Consider the following 14,947-nt stretch of genomic DNA (forward strand, 5'->3'; position numbering starts at 1 on the left):
TGTTATCAAAATGTTTATGACGTCAGTGCTTGAAATGAGGATGAGGAGAACAGTCAGTGATGAGGTTGGAGGTACTCTGAGGCCAGACCTAACCATAAGGGGTGAAAAACAGGTCAGATTCAGCCATAAATGCTGAATGTAAAACATTGTCATTCCGAATCAACAAGCTCTAGTTGAGAGCTTCAGCCTACACGCCCTGCGTTGCAAGCAGGTTCGGATTCAACCCATCGGTGAGATGTAACACCGACTTCTCTGTGGAGGTAAATGGCATTCAAGGTGAAAGAACTCTTCACCTTGCTCCTCAGAGCCTTGTGGATTTGTTCCATCCTCTTTCTGTAGATGTATCCATGTAGGGGGCGAGGAAAGACATACCTACTTCTGCAGTTTTAATGTCGGTTCAAGGTTTTGTTTATCTCAAGATGTGTGCGTGCGCTAACATGACCAAGAAACTGACGTGTTCATAAAAAGCCAGCGTGAGTCATTTTCAAGTTTTATTCCCCAGAAATTTAGTGTACATCAGCTCAGCAGGGTGTGCATGCGCAAAGGGCAAGAGGGTAAACAATCGTGAGGAGAGAGCACGAGAACGAGGGATCATAGAGAATTTTTTCTGACTGTGTGTGTGTATGTGGGAGAGAGTGAGAGTAGGAAAGAGTGAAGCGGGGCTAGTCTTAATTAAGTTTTCAGGAGGCTCTTAAAAGGTCATGGCATGCCTCTGCACCCCCTCACCGCCACCACCGCACCCCGCCGAAATTTCACTTTCCCCCTCCTTCCCTCCCTCCTCTCTTCTCCCTCCCTCCCTCCCTCACCTCCCCATTGCGATCTATCCAGTCATCAGCCCCCCATCTGTGCACATTAGCCATTCATGAACACACTCATTAGGGTGGGAGTTTGAAGCGATTGTGTTCACTAGTCTGCGGCTGGAGCGTGGCGATTAATATTTCAGCGTCTCCCGTCGAGGAGCTGAGAGCAAGTTTGGCCGTCTTATGCCAGAGAGAGAGAGAGAGAGAGAGAGAGAGTGCTTCACCCCCCCCAATCCCCCTCTTCTCCCCCTCTGCCCCTCTCAGACAGCACCACAACTTACAGTGCACTGCCCCCCCCCCCCCAATTTCCCTTTATTGCATACACACTCATGATTTGGACGCGCATTGTTTCCCACACACACACACACACACACACACAGAAGACCCTAACTCAAACTGACTTAATTGGGCTCTTTTTGTTTCAGGAAACGGAGAGAGGAGGGGGGAAGGACTGAGGGAGGAGGGGTAAATCCTGTCTTTTCTTGTCCCCCATCTCCTCATTTCCTCTCAGTTGGACAGGAGTGTCTTTCTCCCACTATCCTTCATTTTCTCTCCATATGAGCTTGTGTTGAATTGGTCAAGCTTGGGTTAGGGGTGGAGAGGTGAGGTGGTATTCTTCACTGTAGACACACACACACACACACACACACACACACACGGAGTTCATTCAGACCCAATCAATACCCTCCCTCGTTGATACTGTACCCTGGTACTTAAAAATATGAGAATCTGAGGCAGCCAGGAGTATTGTGGGTTATCAGGCTGTCGATATTTGAAGCACTGCTCCTGAATACAGAAATCACTTTGAACCTACAGGAGTTGAGCTCTCTTCACCTTGATTTCACAAGCATCCAGTTTCCGAGGCCATGTCCACACTGTCGTGGATTAATTTTGAGTCATCGTTTTCTCTCCACACTAAGGCAGCACGTTTGAACACAAAGAGTTAATCTTTTTGAAGATGGAAAGATTTGAAAATGCTGGAAAATGCCAGGGCAGAGAAAAAACGGTTCTATATTGTCATTTATTCTCGTGCAAGTCTTTGTCATGTCATCCATTTTTGTGAATCTTGATGGGACACTATTCTTTACTCTGGCTTTGTAAACAGCAAACAAAACGTTTAAATTAGTAAGTGGCTTGAGCATGTCCAATAAGAAACATTTATGTATTTATAGGGAGAGACATTTTTGACATAATTTTGACACAATAATAAAAAAAATTGTAATTGTAGCCTTGAGTGATGTGATCAGTGAAACCACTCCTCTCCTTCATTTCATCCTTATTTCTAAGGCCATGTATGCTGTTTATCTATTTTGCCATTTAGATGATAAAGTTGACAATTAAATGTCAGATACATTAATTTGTTTCGTAAAACCTATTCTCATAGAGATGTGTGTGAGCTAAGATGAGATGCTTTGGCTGTGTTTGCAAAAGTTTGAAAAGTTGTCAGTCATAAATTACTGTTTTTGACAGCTCCATTAACAGGTAGCGTTTATAGCCATCATTCACAACCAAAACAGCATTTTAGTGTTGTACAATCTGATTGAAAAAAGTGAAATATATGTCACATATACAATATGATGACATCTGGAGTGTGTGTTTGACACGATAAGTGAATACAGAGAGTCAGAGGTGGCTGATAGCTAGATTATCTGACTATGTTTTTTCAAATCTTTCGATCCACTTGGCCACATTCAGATCAATTAGCATTTTGTTGCCAGGTAACCCCCAATAAACAGTTGTTGTTGGCCTTGGCATTTCAGTGTGTATAGAAAACTTGAAAAGCGAACTGAGTGAAAAACATTTAACAGATTCGGAGCATTTTCTAATTCACGTGCTTAAACACGGACAATCTTAATCCCAAGTGGTAAAACAGCTTGCAGCCTGTTGTATATGATATATTATATATTATTATGTATCGTATACCTTGCAGGCTGTACAGATGAATGGTTACATTTGTGTACTTTGTTGAACAGTTGCATTGTGTACAGAAAAAGAATATGCACAAATACTATATATGTGTTTGGCTAGATGGAGGCTGAAGGTCAAGGTTGGTTAGGAGAAGGCACAGCTACAGAGAGACTGCCTCCATACAGTCTTTACCTACCTAAGCTTTCTGTGATGTAGATCCCTACCTCTCTTCCAAGCAGCCCCCTACAGTGAAGACCCTCTTTGACACTCCTTTGTTCCGCCATCCTCTTTATGTTCTTCATTCACCTCTGCCCTCTCAGCCCCTCCCCTTGCTGATACACTCGAAACCCAACCCCCCCCCCCCGCCAAACTCCCTGCTCCCTTGCTTTTCATTCTAAGCATGCCATTCTCCATCTTCTTCTCCATATAGGTGTGTGAATAAGTGGGAGTCTATGGGCGGTGCGTGAGTAAGTGGAAGTCTGCAGGCTGAAGTGTTGCATGTGGGTAGGCATTCATGGGAAGCAGTGGTTGGTGTGGCGCACACTGATGGCTAATGAAGTTCCTTTGCACCTCATAGCCCTATTAAACTGCTGCCCCCTACCTCTACCCACTTCACCCCCCACCTCTTGCCTTGTTTCTCCCCGAGGGAGAGAGTTGGCAGGGAGCGAGCCGGCTGCTATGGCAACAACAAGGAACCCTCCCTCTCCCACAGGTCTCCTTAGCAACTGGTAGCTTGGCATTGCAGTAATGAGTGTGCCCGGTGTGCCAGGCTTTGTGTCATGTTGGCATGTGTGTGCAATGTAGTCTGCGTGTGGGAGACAGCAAGTGAGTGTGTGCATAGGCGTGTGTGTGTGTGTGTGTGTGTTTGAGCATGTCTGTGTGGTTGTTTGGTACAGTTTGCCAGTTTAGGTGAGAGTTAAAATGTGTGATGACAAAGAGATGTGGGGGCACTACTTGGTGCTGTTCCAAAAAAAAAAAAAAAAAAAAATTGTGAAGCTTATTTTATTAAAATGTAACCAGAACTGGCACTTGACTGACTCTACTTATCTTCTCTCTGTCTGGGTGACTGTGTGTTGTGTATTCTGAAGATGTGTGCCTATGTTTCTGTGTATTTGCACATTATTTTTTTCTTCACAGTGATTGCGGTCATTCTTCTCTGTACTGTGAAATTGAAGCAATTAAAGGGACGATCCGATGAATTTTGCATGCCATGTGCATGGCTGCCTATGAGTTTCCTGCTCTGCTGAAATTAAATTAAACGGTGAGAATGATGTTTATTAAAGTGTGATCAGAGGTGTGCACTGACCTTTAGAATGTGGGAAATGAGATTCTCATTGTTATGAATGAGATTATGTGGAGGCTGAGTGTGAAAAAAGCCTGGGCTTGCACTGATTCCATTGTTGGCCATCAGTTTCTTTGTATATAGCAGAGGGAGGTTTCAATATAATCAACTCCACACTGAGCCTGTTGGCTATTAAATGGACTGATACACAAATATAGACACACAAGCACTCACATAAATGCAGATTGACTTGCACACACTTGCACACATGCATATCTTGCTGATCTTGTAAAAAGAGCTGTAAAAGCCTCTCCAGAAATGTGTTGGTCTTTAACAAAAGCATGGCAAGCCCAGTGGAAAATGTTAGTTTGCTCCCTAGACGAGGTGTGAAGTGCGAGCAGGCGGCCGGCCCCACAGGTGGCCCTGCCCAAACACCTGTTGTGTGAATACGCAGTGGGAGGGCGTGAGCTCTGCCTACCTTGCGGGTCCCAGTGGAAAAATCACACCCATACTATACTGTGGCACATGGTCATTCACGTGCCCACGGCCACTCTGAGACTCCCTCGTTTTGTGCGTGGGCGTCAGACGTGATGCCCAGATCGTGTCCCCACCGGAAACACTCAGCTGTCCCTGGCATGAGGCGAGCGGATTTTCCGATCCCCTATGCGGGTCTCAGATGCTCTACTAAGCTGTCAGCATCTATTTTTATCCACCAAAGCTGTGGCAGCCCTTCTCTATCCCACACCCTGCCACCCCGATGCCAACCCTTCCCTTGGCGCCAGGGTGGGCACGGCTGATGAGTCGCCAGCCATTGGCTGCAATTAGTGCACAGTCAGGCAGGAATCCCCTACCAACTCCATTACACCCCTCTCCACAGCCACTTCCTGTTCTGAGGCTACCAGCCACACTACCACACACTTGCTTTCCATTTTAAGCCTTTTTATAAATGGCACTCCTGCAGTGTTGTGGAATAATGGGGTCGAATACAGAGCACCTTTCACAGTGCTTGAATCACTCTACTGTGCAAACTCAGTCTATTCAAGTACAATGGCAGCCAAGGGAACACACATTTGAATCGTACCTGTTTAGATTGGTGTTGAGATTAAATGAAAGTTCTGTCTGTAATAGGATGGCTATTAGTGAAAAGTCCTTGAGTTACTCAGGCTCAGTTCATCTCTTTCTGTAACGATCCTATAGGAAATGAAAGCCTGAAGTTTCTGACTTTTTCCCGTAGGGTGTATTTATTCAGCAATAAATTACAAATGCTGCCAATCCTCAGAGACCCCAAAGTGATACACTGAGATAGATGCAATTCCTAATCCCAGGTTTATTTCTTCCCCAACAAGGGGTGTAATGTGCCTTGCATGCCAATGTAGTCGTGACCACTGTTGTGGAGGCAATGATGACATGTGGCAGAGAAGTAACTGTTTCTCACCTCCTAATAAAAGAGACTCCTTTTTAATCTTTTCAATTTGATTGCATTCCAAAAACAGGCCTGTCTGCCCATCTGTCTCTCTTAAAGAAGTCTCCTAAAGGGATTTTAATCATCTGACTCTGGGCTTCTCAGGCAAATAGCTACATCTCTCTCCTTCCCTCTCCCTCTCTCACACACATACACACATAAACAATTTCCAGTTTTCTGTCTTGTACTCACTGTCATAGTCTCACTTGTCTTCTCTCACTCTCTGATACACCATATCGTCTCAGCTCCATTGTGCCATATCTGTGCAGCCATTAGGCCCTTCAGTCCCTCTTCAAGTCCCCCTCAGACACATTAAATTCCCCCAACCCTATCCCTATTAATCCACATGGCTCTAAATTCTTTATTTCCCTTCAAAGGGACAACGCGAGCCGTGACATCAATCACGGAAAGCGAATATTTAGCCGGCGCTAATTTCCACCAATAGCCTGGAGACAGGCTTAGCTGACAAAACTCATTCCTGTGCTGAACAAAACTGCTTGTGTTGAAATCTCCCCTCCCCCTGATCCCTCCTGCCTTCTGCACAGGCAAAAACAGCATCACAATAAACACAGTTAGCGCTTCTGTTACTCCCCCTTGATTTAGGCTTATCAAATGAATGTGCACCATAGAGGGATACCCTTTGACAATACATAATGGCTCCATTCTGCATGAAATGGTTTGGTAATACCAGTCGAGTGTGGCAAACGGCTTTACCCGGTGCCACTACAAGAACAGCTGCTGTGTTCTTAGCTGGGCAAGCGCACCACGCTGCTTCACCCTTGAGGTTGTTTGAATCGGGTGAGTGGTTTCTTTTTGCCAGTTCCCAGACCCCACTCACAGTCCTTAGTTCCTCACTCAGTTCTGTTTGAATGAGTGCACATTCGCCACAAGATGGGACCTATAAACTGTTTGACCTGTTTCCTCGCCCCTCTGTGTGTGAGCATGTGTGTGAGAGCGGGAAAAACTCTGAGTGGGTTCTGATGGGGGGCTAATGGAGGGGGATGGGGTGAGTGGGGGGCATTTTGAGGGCACCCTTTTGTGTGGCTTGGAGGGGCCCCTTGCGGTACCTCTATCTTCCCACCCCCAGGCCCCTCCACCTCCTGCTGTACCCCCTAGCACAGCTGCCCCCCATGCCAGTCAGTCAGGTTATCCCAGACGAGCCACTGGGCTCGACATAACAACCCCTTACCCCTTACTACATATACTCCCAATGCTTGAGAGTGGAAACAGTGGGGTGCGTTGGGCACCAAGCCAGTGCAAGCCTGTAGTGGTTAGACATTGTTATTAGTGGAATTGCAAACACTGGGGATATGGTATATTGAGCACCCATATTGGCCTCATAATGCAGGTGGATTTTGTAGTTAGTCGTACCTTGATATGTGCTAAGCCAGCACTGATAGCCATTAAACGTCATTGATTCACTGCACTAAATAGGCCTCTCCAGTCCCTGAATCAAACTGAGTTTTCTTGGAAAAAAGGAGGCAGAAAGTAGAGCAATTGATTTGTATTGTAAGATTTCCAAGAGCCAAAGGAATGGTTCTTAAAGAGGTTATTATAGATGAATACGAGGAAGCTGTTTCTGCTTCTCACCAAATGATGAACGATAATCTGTTGGACCAGATTCACATAAGAAATGTCTTTTTGTCTTTTTGGTTTGAGCACTTTAGTTCCTTCCTTAAGCCAGTGAAAAGCCCTCTTACCTCTTAGTCCACCTGTGTATTGTGGAAAAGTGTCAACATGTCAGATGTGTTTGAAAAGAGCCTAAGCTTTTAATCTGAGGACAAAGAGGCCTATCCTGTGGCTTGGTATCTGTTGTCTAAATATCTAAATCAGCTATCAGGATTTTTAGGCCTTAATGAGAGTTGAACCCAAGCTGATTGTTTTCCTGCAGCCAAGAGAACTTTTTTTTACCTTAATTGGCTTTGATTGAGCCATAAACTATTACCTCTATCCTCTTTTACTTTATGGTCAAATTAACCCCTTTCATTCTAATTTAGTTGTGTTCGTAGACTGATGAGTGTGGATGTCCCTGATCACAAAACAGTCACACCGCTACTTATGACTCTGTCTGTTCTTCTCAGTAATATGGGACCAGGCAGTGCATCTCTCTGCATAAGCCCAGCCACTGCTTCATTCATTATTTAGAGCCCTCTCCACTAGGCCCATTGTATTAAAGAGGTATGATTTGAATAGGAAGTAGCTTCCTGGACCCGGGCGTGTGATGTGTGTGTTCCTCTGTCATTGTATGTTTCTGCGGGCTTCATCCGTCTGCCTCAGCAAGCCAGGGGGCTGAAAGAGAATTTCCATTTTATGAATATTTAATACATAATAAAGTTTTCAATTTTATTCTATTCAACCTGCAGGGGTAAAAATGTGGCAAAGCCAACCCTCAAGGACAGCACACAGAGTAAAGGTAGTCAAGTTGATGGAGGCATCAAAAATATGGTTAACGTCAGCTCACTACCTCAGAAATCATCAAATAAAATGCACACACACAAACATTAGCAATAGGTTAACATCACAAGGGATTTATAGTGTGCCTATTTCCCACATCTCAAACTCCCCTTACTCTGTATTACTATTGGATCATAGCATATCCGGGCTGCCTGCTGTGTCCGTGGTGACCTGGCATGGCTCTCTGTGAGACACCCAGCTGGGAGTGCCCCTGAATCAACTTGGGATTAGCCCAGGATTGTCTGGGATTACTCTGGGATGGAGGGGGATTAGCAGTGACTGCCTGTTTCGGGGGCGTGAGGGCCATAGGCTGGCCAAATTGCCCCTGACTCAGAGTCAGGGAACAGGAGGCGGATAGAGCCACACCCGCAGTGGAACCACCTGCAACCTGAGCTATTCTTAGATACTAAAATACACACACAAACAGGATGACAGAGAAAAACATGTGGTGGAAAACTACATGACAGGAAGCCAGCAGCAAGTGATGATGATGATGATGATGATGATGATGATGATGTGGCTGACCACTATCCGAAATCTCTCAAATCTCTCTAGCAGGTGGATTCATCAGATAAAGAGGGTTTGGGATGATGACAAATCCCTCCAAGTTCAATGGGGCTGCTCTTCCCTTCATATGGGGATAAATCGAGATTTGAATCACACAGGTCACACAGAGTTGCAGCATGAAGTGGTTCAGCTCTCTGAAAGATGCCCCATTTACAACCGGCTGTGGTGGAATGGCATGAAAGCTTACATATGTTTTAATTCAGGCATGCACAGGACTTGATGGGGATGATTTGGAGTGGTATGATAGGTGGATGATCCAGCCAGGGTGAGACAGGGAGTTGGCGCGGCACGTAGAGAAGCCGTCAGAAGCAGGGAGCGGGCATCCCCTGCGGACCTGCACTGCCGAGATGAAAGGCTGTTTAGTGTTGGAGCAGCAGCATCAAACAACCGCCTCCTCTTGCATCCTTTCCCCCATCCCCCACTCTCCCTCCATCTCTCTCTCTCTTTCTCTCTCTCTCTCCCCTGATTCTCACCACAATATGATATAGTTCTGCACGTTTTTGCACGTTTACCCGGTTGCCATGGTTACCCAATGCTGGAGGTGTCACAGCAAGATAACCCAAGGAGGCATTCACAGATCACCTGAATTCAGTTCGCCTCCCATTTATGTGTTCTCCTCCGCAATTTGATTTATTTGTTTCCCTGCCGTGCAATTCAGTGTGAATACAAATAATCCGCAACATAATGGAGATGATGGAAATGTGAGTACCCCGCAATCTGAAACAATCTATTGTACCAGTATATTCCTAAACCACAGGAAGTGCTTTTGATTTGGTATTTTCATGCTTGAGCGTCAAAATGCCCCACGCACAACAAAGAGCAGAATTGCAATGACAGACTCTGTTGCACATCAGGAACCTTCAGCATTCAACAAGCCTTGAGATGTAAATGATAAAAAAAACCCCTATATTCTATGAATGCCTGAGTTAGTGACTGTACATACCGATGTTGAGGATAATGGGAAAGTAATTGGTGACACACTGTATAATTGAAGGCATAGAGACTGAAGGCAGAAGTGGAAAACAACTTGGGTCCAAATAAGTGTGTGGAATAAGAAAAAGGAAAACCTTGACAAGTCAAAATACAGTATGTTGCTCTCAGTGACAAAAGAGAAAGACAGAAAAACATGATAAAGACAAAACAAGGAAGGGAGAGGGAGATAGGGAGTGAAAGTAGATGTCGGAGGGTGGGATACATCCATTAGCCTTCCTTGCTCCCGGCTCAATCTTGCGATACATCCCCCCATTCAAGCTACGAGAGCGAAAGAGACAGGGTTGGCACTAAGCCAGACTGGCACCGACTTCAAACACACAGTACACCCAACCACAGCAGCTTACATCAGGCCGGCTGAAAGGAGAAGTAGAGGAGGACAGATGGATTGATGGAAATTAAAGTGGTAGGATTGACGTACATAAGGAGAGTGTCTCAAGACTGAGTCTCAGGTCGTTTCAGGTTGGTTGAGGCTGACCAGGTCTTGCTCTGCACCAGCTGTAGCTGTCCTTCGAATACGGTTGTTTTTTTTTGAATGCGCTCTCAATTTTCAGACTTTGGCTGGCACCGATTGCATAAAGAGTTGAATATCTACTGTGTGTTTTATATATCTAATAATAGAGAAGGAAGCGACCTGATAATTTGGCACAATTTTTCTGTGACTCAACATGTATAGACTGAATGATTTATGAGCAGTGTTGACAGTTGTGGCTGTAATTAGTTTTGTCTCCATTGTTTGATGTCAAAAATTTTTCTTATGGAACATTTCATATCAATCTTATGCATATTTCACTGATTTTAAAGTGTTCATCTGAGAAAAGCAGTTTGTGTACAAACAGTGTGTTTCTTTCATCTGTCTACAGAACTCCATCCGGCACAACCTATCCCTCCACACACGCTTTATCCGGGTGCAGAATGAGGGGACTGGGAAGAGTTCCTGGTGGATGCTGAACCCAGATGGAGGGAAGATGGGCAAGGCCCCTCGCCGGCGAGCAGTCTCCATGGACAACAGCACCAAATACCTAAAAAGCAAAGGCCGTATTAGAGGCAAAAGGGTTGGCCGTCCTGGGATAGGAGCAAGTTCTGCTGTGGTGGGGCTCCAAGGCTCCCCCGACCATGGCAGCCCACCACGGAAAGGCCTCCCAGGAGCTGGAGGTGCATCTGGGACAGATGGAGAGTTTGATGCCTGGACAGACCTCCACTCCAGGGCTAGTTCGTCAGCCTCCACCCTGAGTGGGCGTCTCTCACCCATCCTTGCTGAGGAAGAACCTGAAGAACCAGAGGAGGGTGGCCTGTCCTGTTCCACCTCCCCCCACCTCTACCCTTCACCAACCAGTGCCCGCTCTCCATCCATGGGAGCAGGGAATCGCTGTCCTCCCCTTGAGCAGCTGCCACAGCTGGCTAACCTGGCAAGTGCCATCAGTCTGGATGAGCAGCTGATGGAGGATACTTATCATCATCATCACCCACAGCAGCAGCAACACCAGCAGCATCCAGCTGTTGGCAGACACAAGCACCAAACCCCTGTCTACCACTACAGCTCTGGAGTGAAGGGGCAGAGCTCCTATGGTGCAGGTGTCTATGGAGCAACAGGCTTGGGGATGCTGCGCCACCACTCACCCATGCAGACCATTCAGGAGAACAAGCCAGCCAGTTTCTCTGGAACCATGCGTGCGTACTCCAGTACCAATGCCCTGCAGAGTCTGCTAGCAGGGGGTCCAGCTGGGCAGCAATACTGTTCCAAGGACATGGTGCTGGGACAGGAGAGGGAAAGCCATCCTATGATTGGTCAAGCTAGTAATGGAGTAGGCTCCAACCATCATAGCCACCACCCTGGTCACCGTAATGGCCACAGCCACAGCCACAATGGACCTCATAGTCACAGCTCAGCTCATAGCCATAACAGAACTCACAGCCATACTCCCAGTCATAATCACAACAGTGTAACCAACCACAACCACAACTCACCTCACAGCCTCACTCACAACAGTCACAACCTCAGCCAGAGCCATAACCACACACCCCCCCGGGCTGCGGCCCTGACCCCACGTGGCAACAGCAATCAGCTGCAGGCCTACAACCACAAAACTCCCTACTTGTACAGCCCCCCATCACATGCCCACCTCCCTGCCTCCACTACCCTCCCTCCAAATCCAGCAGGTATGCTTGGCATGCCCCAGGACTCCTGCCACGTGGCCACTGCCCCACACCCACACCCCCGTCACAACCATTACCCTGACCCACAACACCAAGGCATGACTAACGGACCTTACCACCATGGCCAGGGGATGGGGAATGGTAGCGTTGGTAGCAACTACCATGGTTATCACCAACCTCACCCCCATGAGAGACTACCAGCCGACTTGGATATTGACATGTTCCACGGTAGCTTGGACTGTGATGTGGAGTCCATTCTCCTCCATGACATTATGGACTCTGGAGAGGAGATGGACTTTAACTTTGACTGCTCCCTTGCCCAGGGCGTGGGCATTGGCATGGGCATGGGCATGGGTGTGACCATGGGGATGGGGATGGGAATGAGCACTCTGGCCAGTCCACAGCAAGCCCATAGCAACCAGAGCTGGGTGCCTGGCTGAGGTCTAGGAGAATACATCCTACCCTGAGAAAGAACAACCCATGAAGCACTGTGTACGAACTGTGACATTCCTGACTTGACACAGAGACTATACGACCAACACACCCGTCTCTCTTTGTTGTCTTGACAGTTCTTCTGTCAACCCCCCCCCCCCTCCGGTTTTATCTCCACCTCCCCAAGAGATCTAGTTCATGTCACATTAGGTTTTTCCTCGTATTAGCTATACTGTGATGACAATCTCTCAGCTGTGCTTGCCCAACATCGCTTCTCATCTACCATGAGAACTGAACTCTCAATGCACTTTATTGCAAGTGGGTCACATCTCACAGTGTAACACGTTCACAGAGCGGCTCAGGCAGAGCTTGGCATGTTTTGTAAGGTGGCTGCAGGATTTAATGGGAGCCAATGAGGAAATCACAAGCTCCGTTGATAAAATGTCAGATCTTGGCATTGAATTAAAATTGCCCTCCTTTTCACCTCATATGCTGTCATTGTCAGCGATGGAGACAATCTTTTTTTTTTTTTTTTTTTTCTCAATAAATCCTTAGTTCCTCTGTTGGCTCAAAACCTTAGACATTTCCTTTTCCTTATCTCTCACCTTCAGATATTTTAAATATGAAGTAATACAATATTGTTAAATTCAACCCTGATTTGACAGTGGTTTTAGAACATTTGTACAATATATATAAAAAAAAAACAAACAAACTCTGATCTGAAACCAGTTTACTGTTTAAATTATGAAATTCACATATTCATCAGTTCCAATCCTGTTATTTATAGCTACAAGCACTCAGTCCTTGGCACTCTGACTTTTCTTTTGGATGTTTCATCAATGCCCTTTTGCCATTGGTTAGAGAATACTACATCGTTAAATGGATTCTATCATTACCAGCTAGCATGCAATTTGGTGAATTAAAATGTCGTATCACCTTGTCTCACCTGTTCCCCTTGTGCCACTCTCTCTCTTGCTCTTTTTCTCTTTCCTTCTCTAAATCTCTGTCGCTCTCTCTGCCTGCCAGTGGAGACAAAGTGACCATTCCTCACACCAAGCCATTAATGTGGCTTGATTGAAATTCAGCATCTTGCTTTTAATCTCCAAAGTGATGCGGCAGCGATGCGTCATTATTGAGAGTCTAACGCGTTGTCCTCCCATCTCTCACCCCGGCCGTCCGGGCCGCCACTCGCTTCTCTGACTTAATGTGCCAAGAAAGCGAGACAAAACTGTGATTAACGCCAAGTCACTCTGCCTGCTGTCCTGCTCTGAGAAGGGCCAATGTCACTGTCCGCTTGCTTGCTCACAGAGGGTACAAACAAAGAAAAGATGGAGACAAGGATAGAACAAAAGTCTGTTGTTGCAGTGGGATCAACCATCAGCCTCAGTTTTCATGCTCTTTGGGCGTGTGTGTCTGAAAACAGGTAGTGTATTCGTATTGTAAATCATCTCCATTATCTGTATTTTGTGTTCCCTTGTTCCCATGTTTTCAGTGCTTATACCCTCAGCTTCAAATATTCAAATAGGTGCAAAGGGGGGAGATTTAAGGAGAAAACAATCAGCCAATCTGAGTGGCATGAGTCTATGTCAAACAGGGTTGTGATGCCCCGCAGCCATTCACATCCACTTTTTGTGTGTTTATTCTGTTGTCTTGTAGTTGTTGTTGTGTTGTTGAATTTCTAAGGACCAACAAGAACAGCGCTGAACAGTGTAAGGATGGAATTCAATGGTAAAATGATGTTGGTAGTGCAGTATGACCTTCCTATGCTCCTATATTGTGCACCCCTCCCATATGTGCTCTGCTCAATTGTCTCTGTGTTTGCGCATGGTTTCTCACTGGCCTTGCGAGAGAGAGAGAGAGAGAGAGAGAGAAAAAGAGGACATTCCTATTCTCTCGTTCACTCAAGGAGACTCTCTGCGCTTGGTCTGCACCAAGTACGGCACACAAAGGAAAGGAGGGGAGGTGGGGTTGGGGGAGTGTAAGGCTGGGGTTGGGGGTTATTGTTACAGCCAAAGGTCAAGCACGGCACAGACTATCAGACCCATTATTGAGGTAAATACTTATATTTCAGGGCTTTTAGCCACACTGGTTCCAGCTAATCTCTGTGGAAAATGCGTGGAATTTTCGAAGCAAATGGGCCTCACAAAGCAGTTATGTTCTAACCTATGCTAACAGACATTTAGCAATGCCCTGTGATTGGAAAGAGAGCTATATATGATGTCTAATTTTCCTATATTTATTTATGAAAGAGATTGGTCTTTGTCACTCCTAAATGTGGTCGTTGTTTGAGTCAACTCCTGTCCCCTTCTTCTTTTTTTTTCCTCTGTTTTTTAAGATGTCACTCTCCCGTTGCCCCTTTTACTGACTTTTATTTTGTACAAAATCTATATATTAAGAATATTGTATAATAGTTTTTAAAATCTCAAAAGAATATCAGTTTTGTTGTCTATTTCTTTTTTAAGAGAATGTATCTCATCATCTGGTGACTGTTAAATAAATGAAATTAAAAGAAAGTCTGTCTCCGTCATTGCAATTTGTGTGACTTAGACCATGAAGATAGATTTGGATTTTTTTTTTTTTTTTCCATGAAAACACAGCAAAATTTTCTCACTATTTAGAGTCTGAAGTGGATTTTCTTTGTGCTTGTCAGGTGTGGTCTCTCTCATGTGCTCATATACAATAGCTGATGAGATGAATGAATGTGTGTTGCTTGATACTTTATTGCTTCATTGTGTAGGTTTTGTTTCATTTTCAAAACTCCCATCAGGCATGCAGACAACCCCTGCAGTCGTGTGACACCAACTTGCTGCGTGGGAGGCAGAAAGAGTGGGCTGTATGAATAAAATAAAAAAATTGGATTTTCACATATGTTGGGAAGCATCACTTGTGATAGAG

At 45.6% G+C, this 14,947-nt stretch overlaps 1 protein-coding gene across 1 annotated transcript in view; it reads left to right on the forward strand.

The window, feature by feature from the left end:
- LOC139613310 (forkhead box protein O6-like) overlaps positions 1-14,565 on the forward strand; it is a 31,926-nt gene extending 17,361 nt beyond the window's left edge. Inside the window, exon 2 of the mRNA XM_071469855.1 lies at positions 10,327-14,565. Coding sequence (XP_071325956.1) covers positions 10,327-12,060 — 1,734 coding nt within the window. The 3' untranslated portion in view covers positions 12,061-14,565. The remainder of the gene's footprint in view (positions 1-10,326) is intronic.
- Positions 14,566-14,947: the final 382 nt, after the last annotated feature.

This window comes from Trachinotus anak, unplaced genomic scaffold (genome assembly GCF_046630095.1).
Source record: "Trachinotus anak isolate AG129_WGS33_773 ecotype Australia unplaced genomic scaffold, CSIRO_AGI_Tana_v1 ptg000032l, whole genome shotgun sequence".
In the NCBI taxonomy this organism is placed as follows: domain Eukaryota; kingdom Metazoa; phylum Chordata; class Actinopteri; order Carangiformes; family Carangidae; genus Trachinotus; species Trachinotus anak.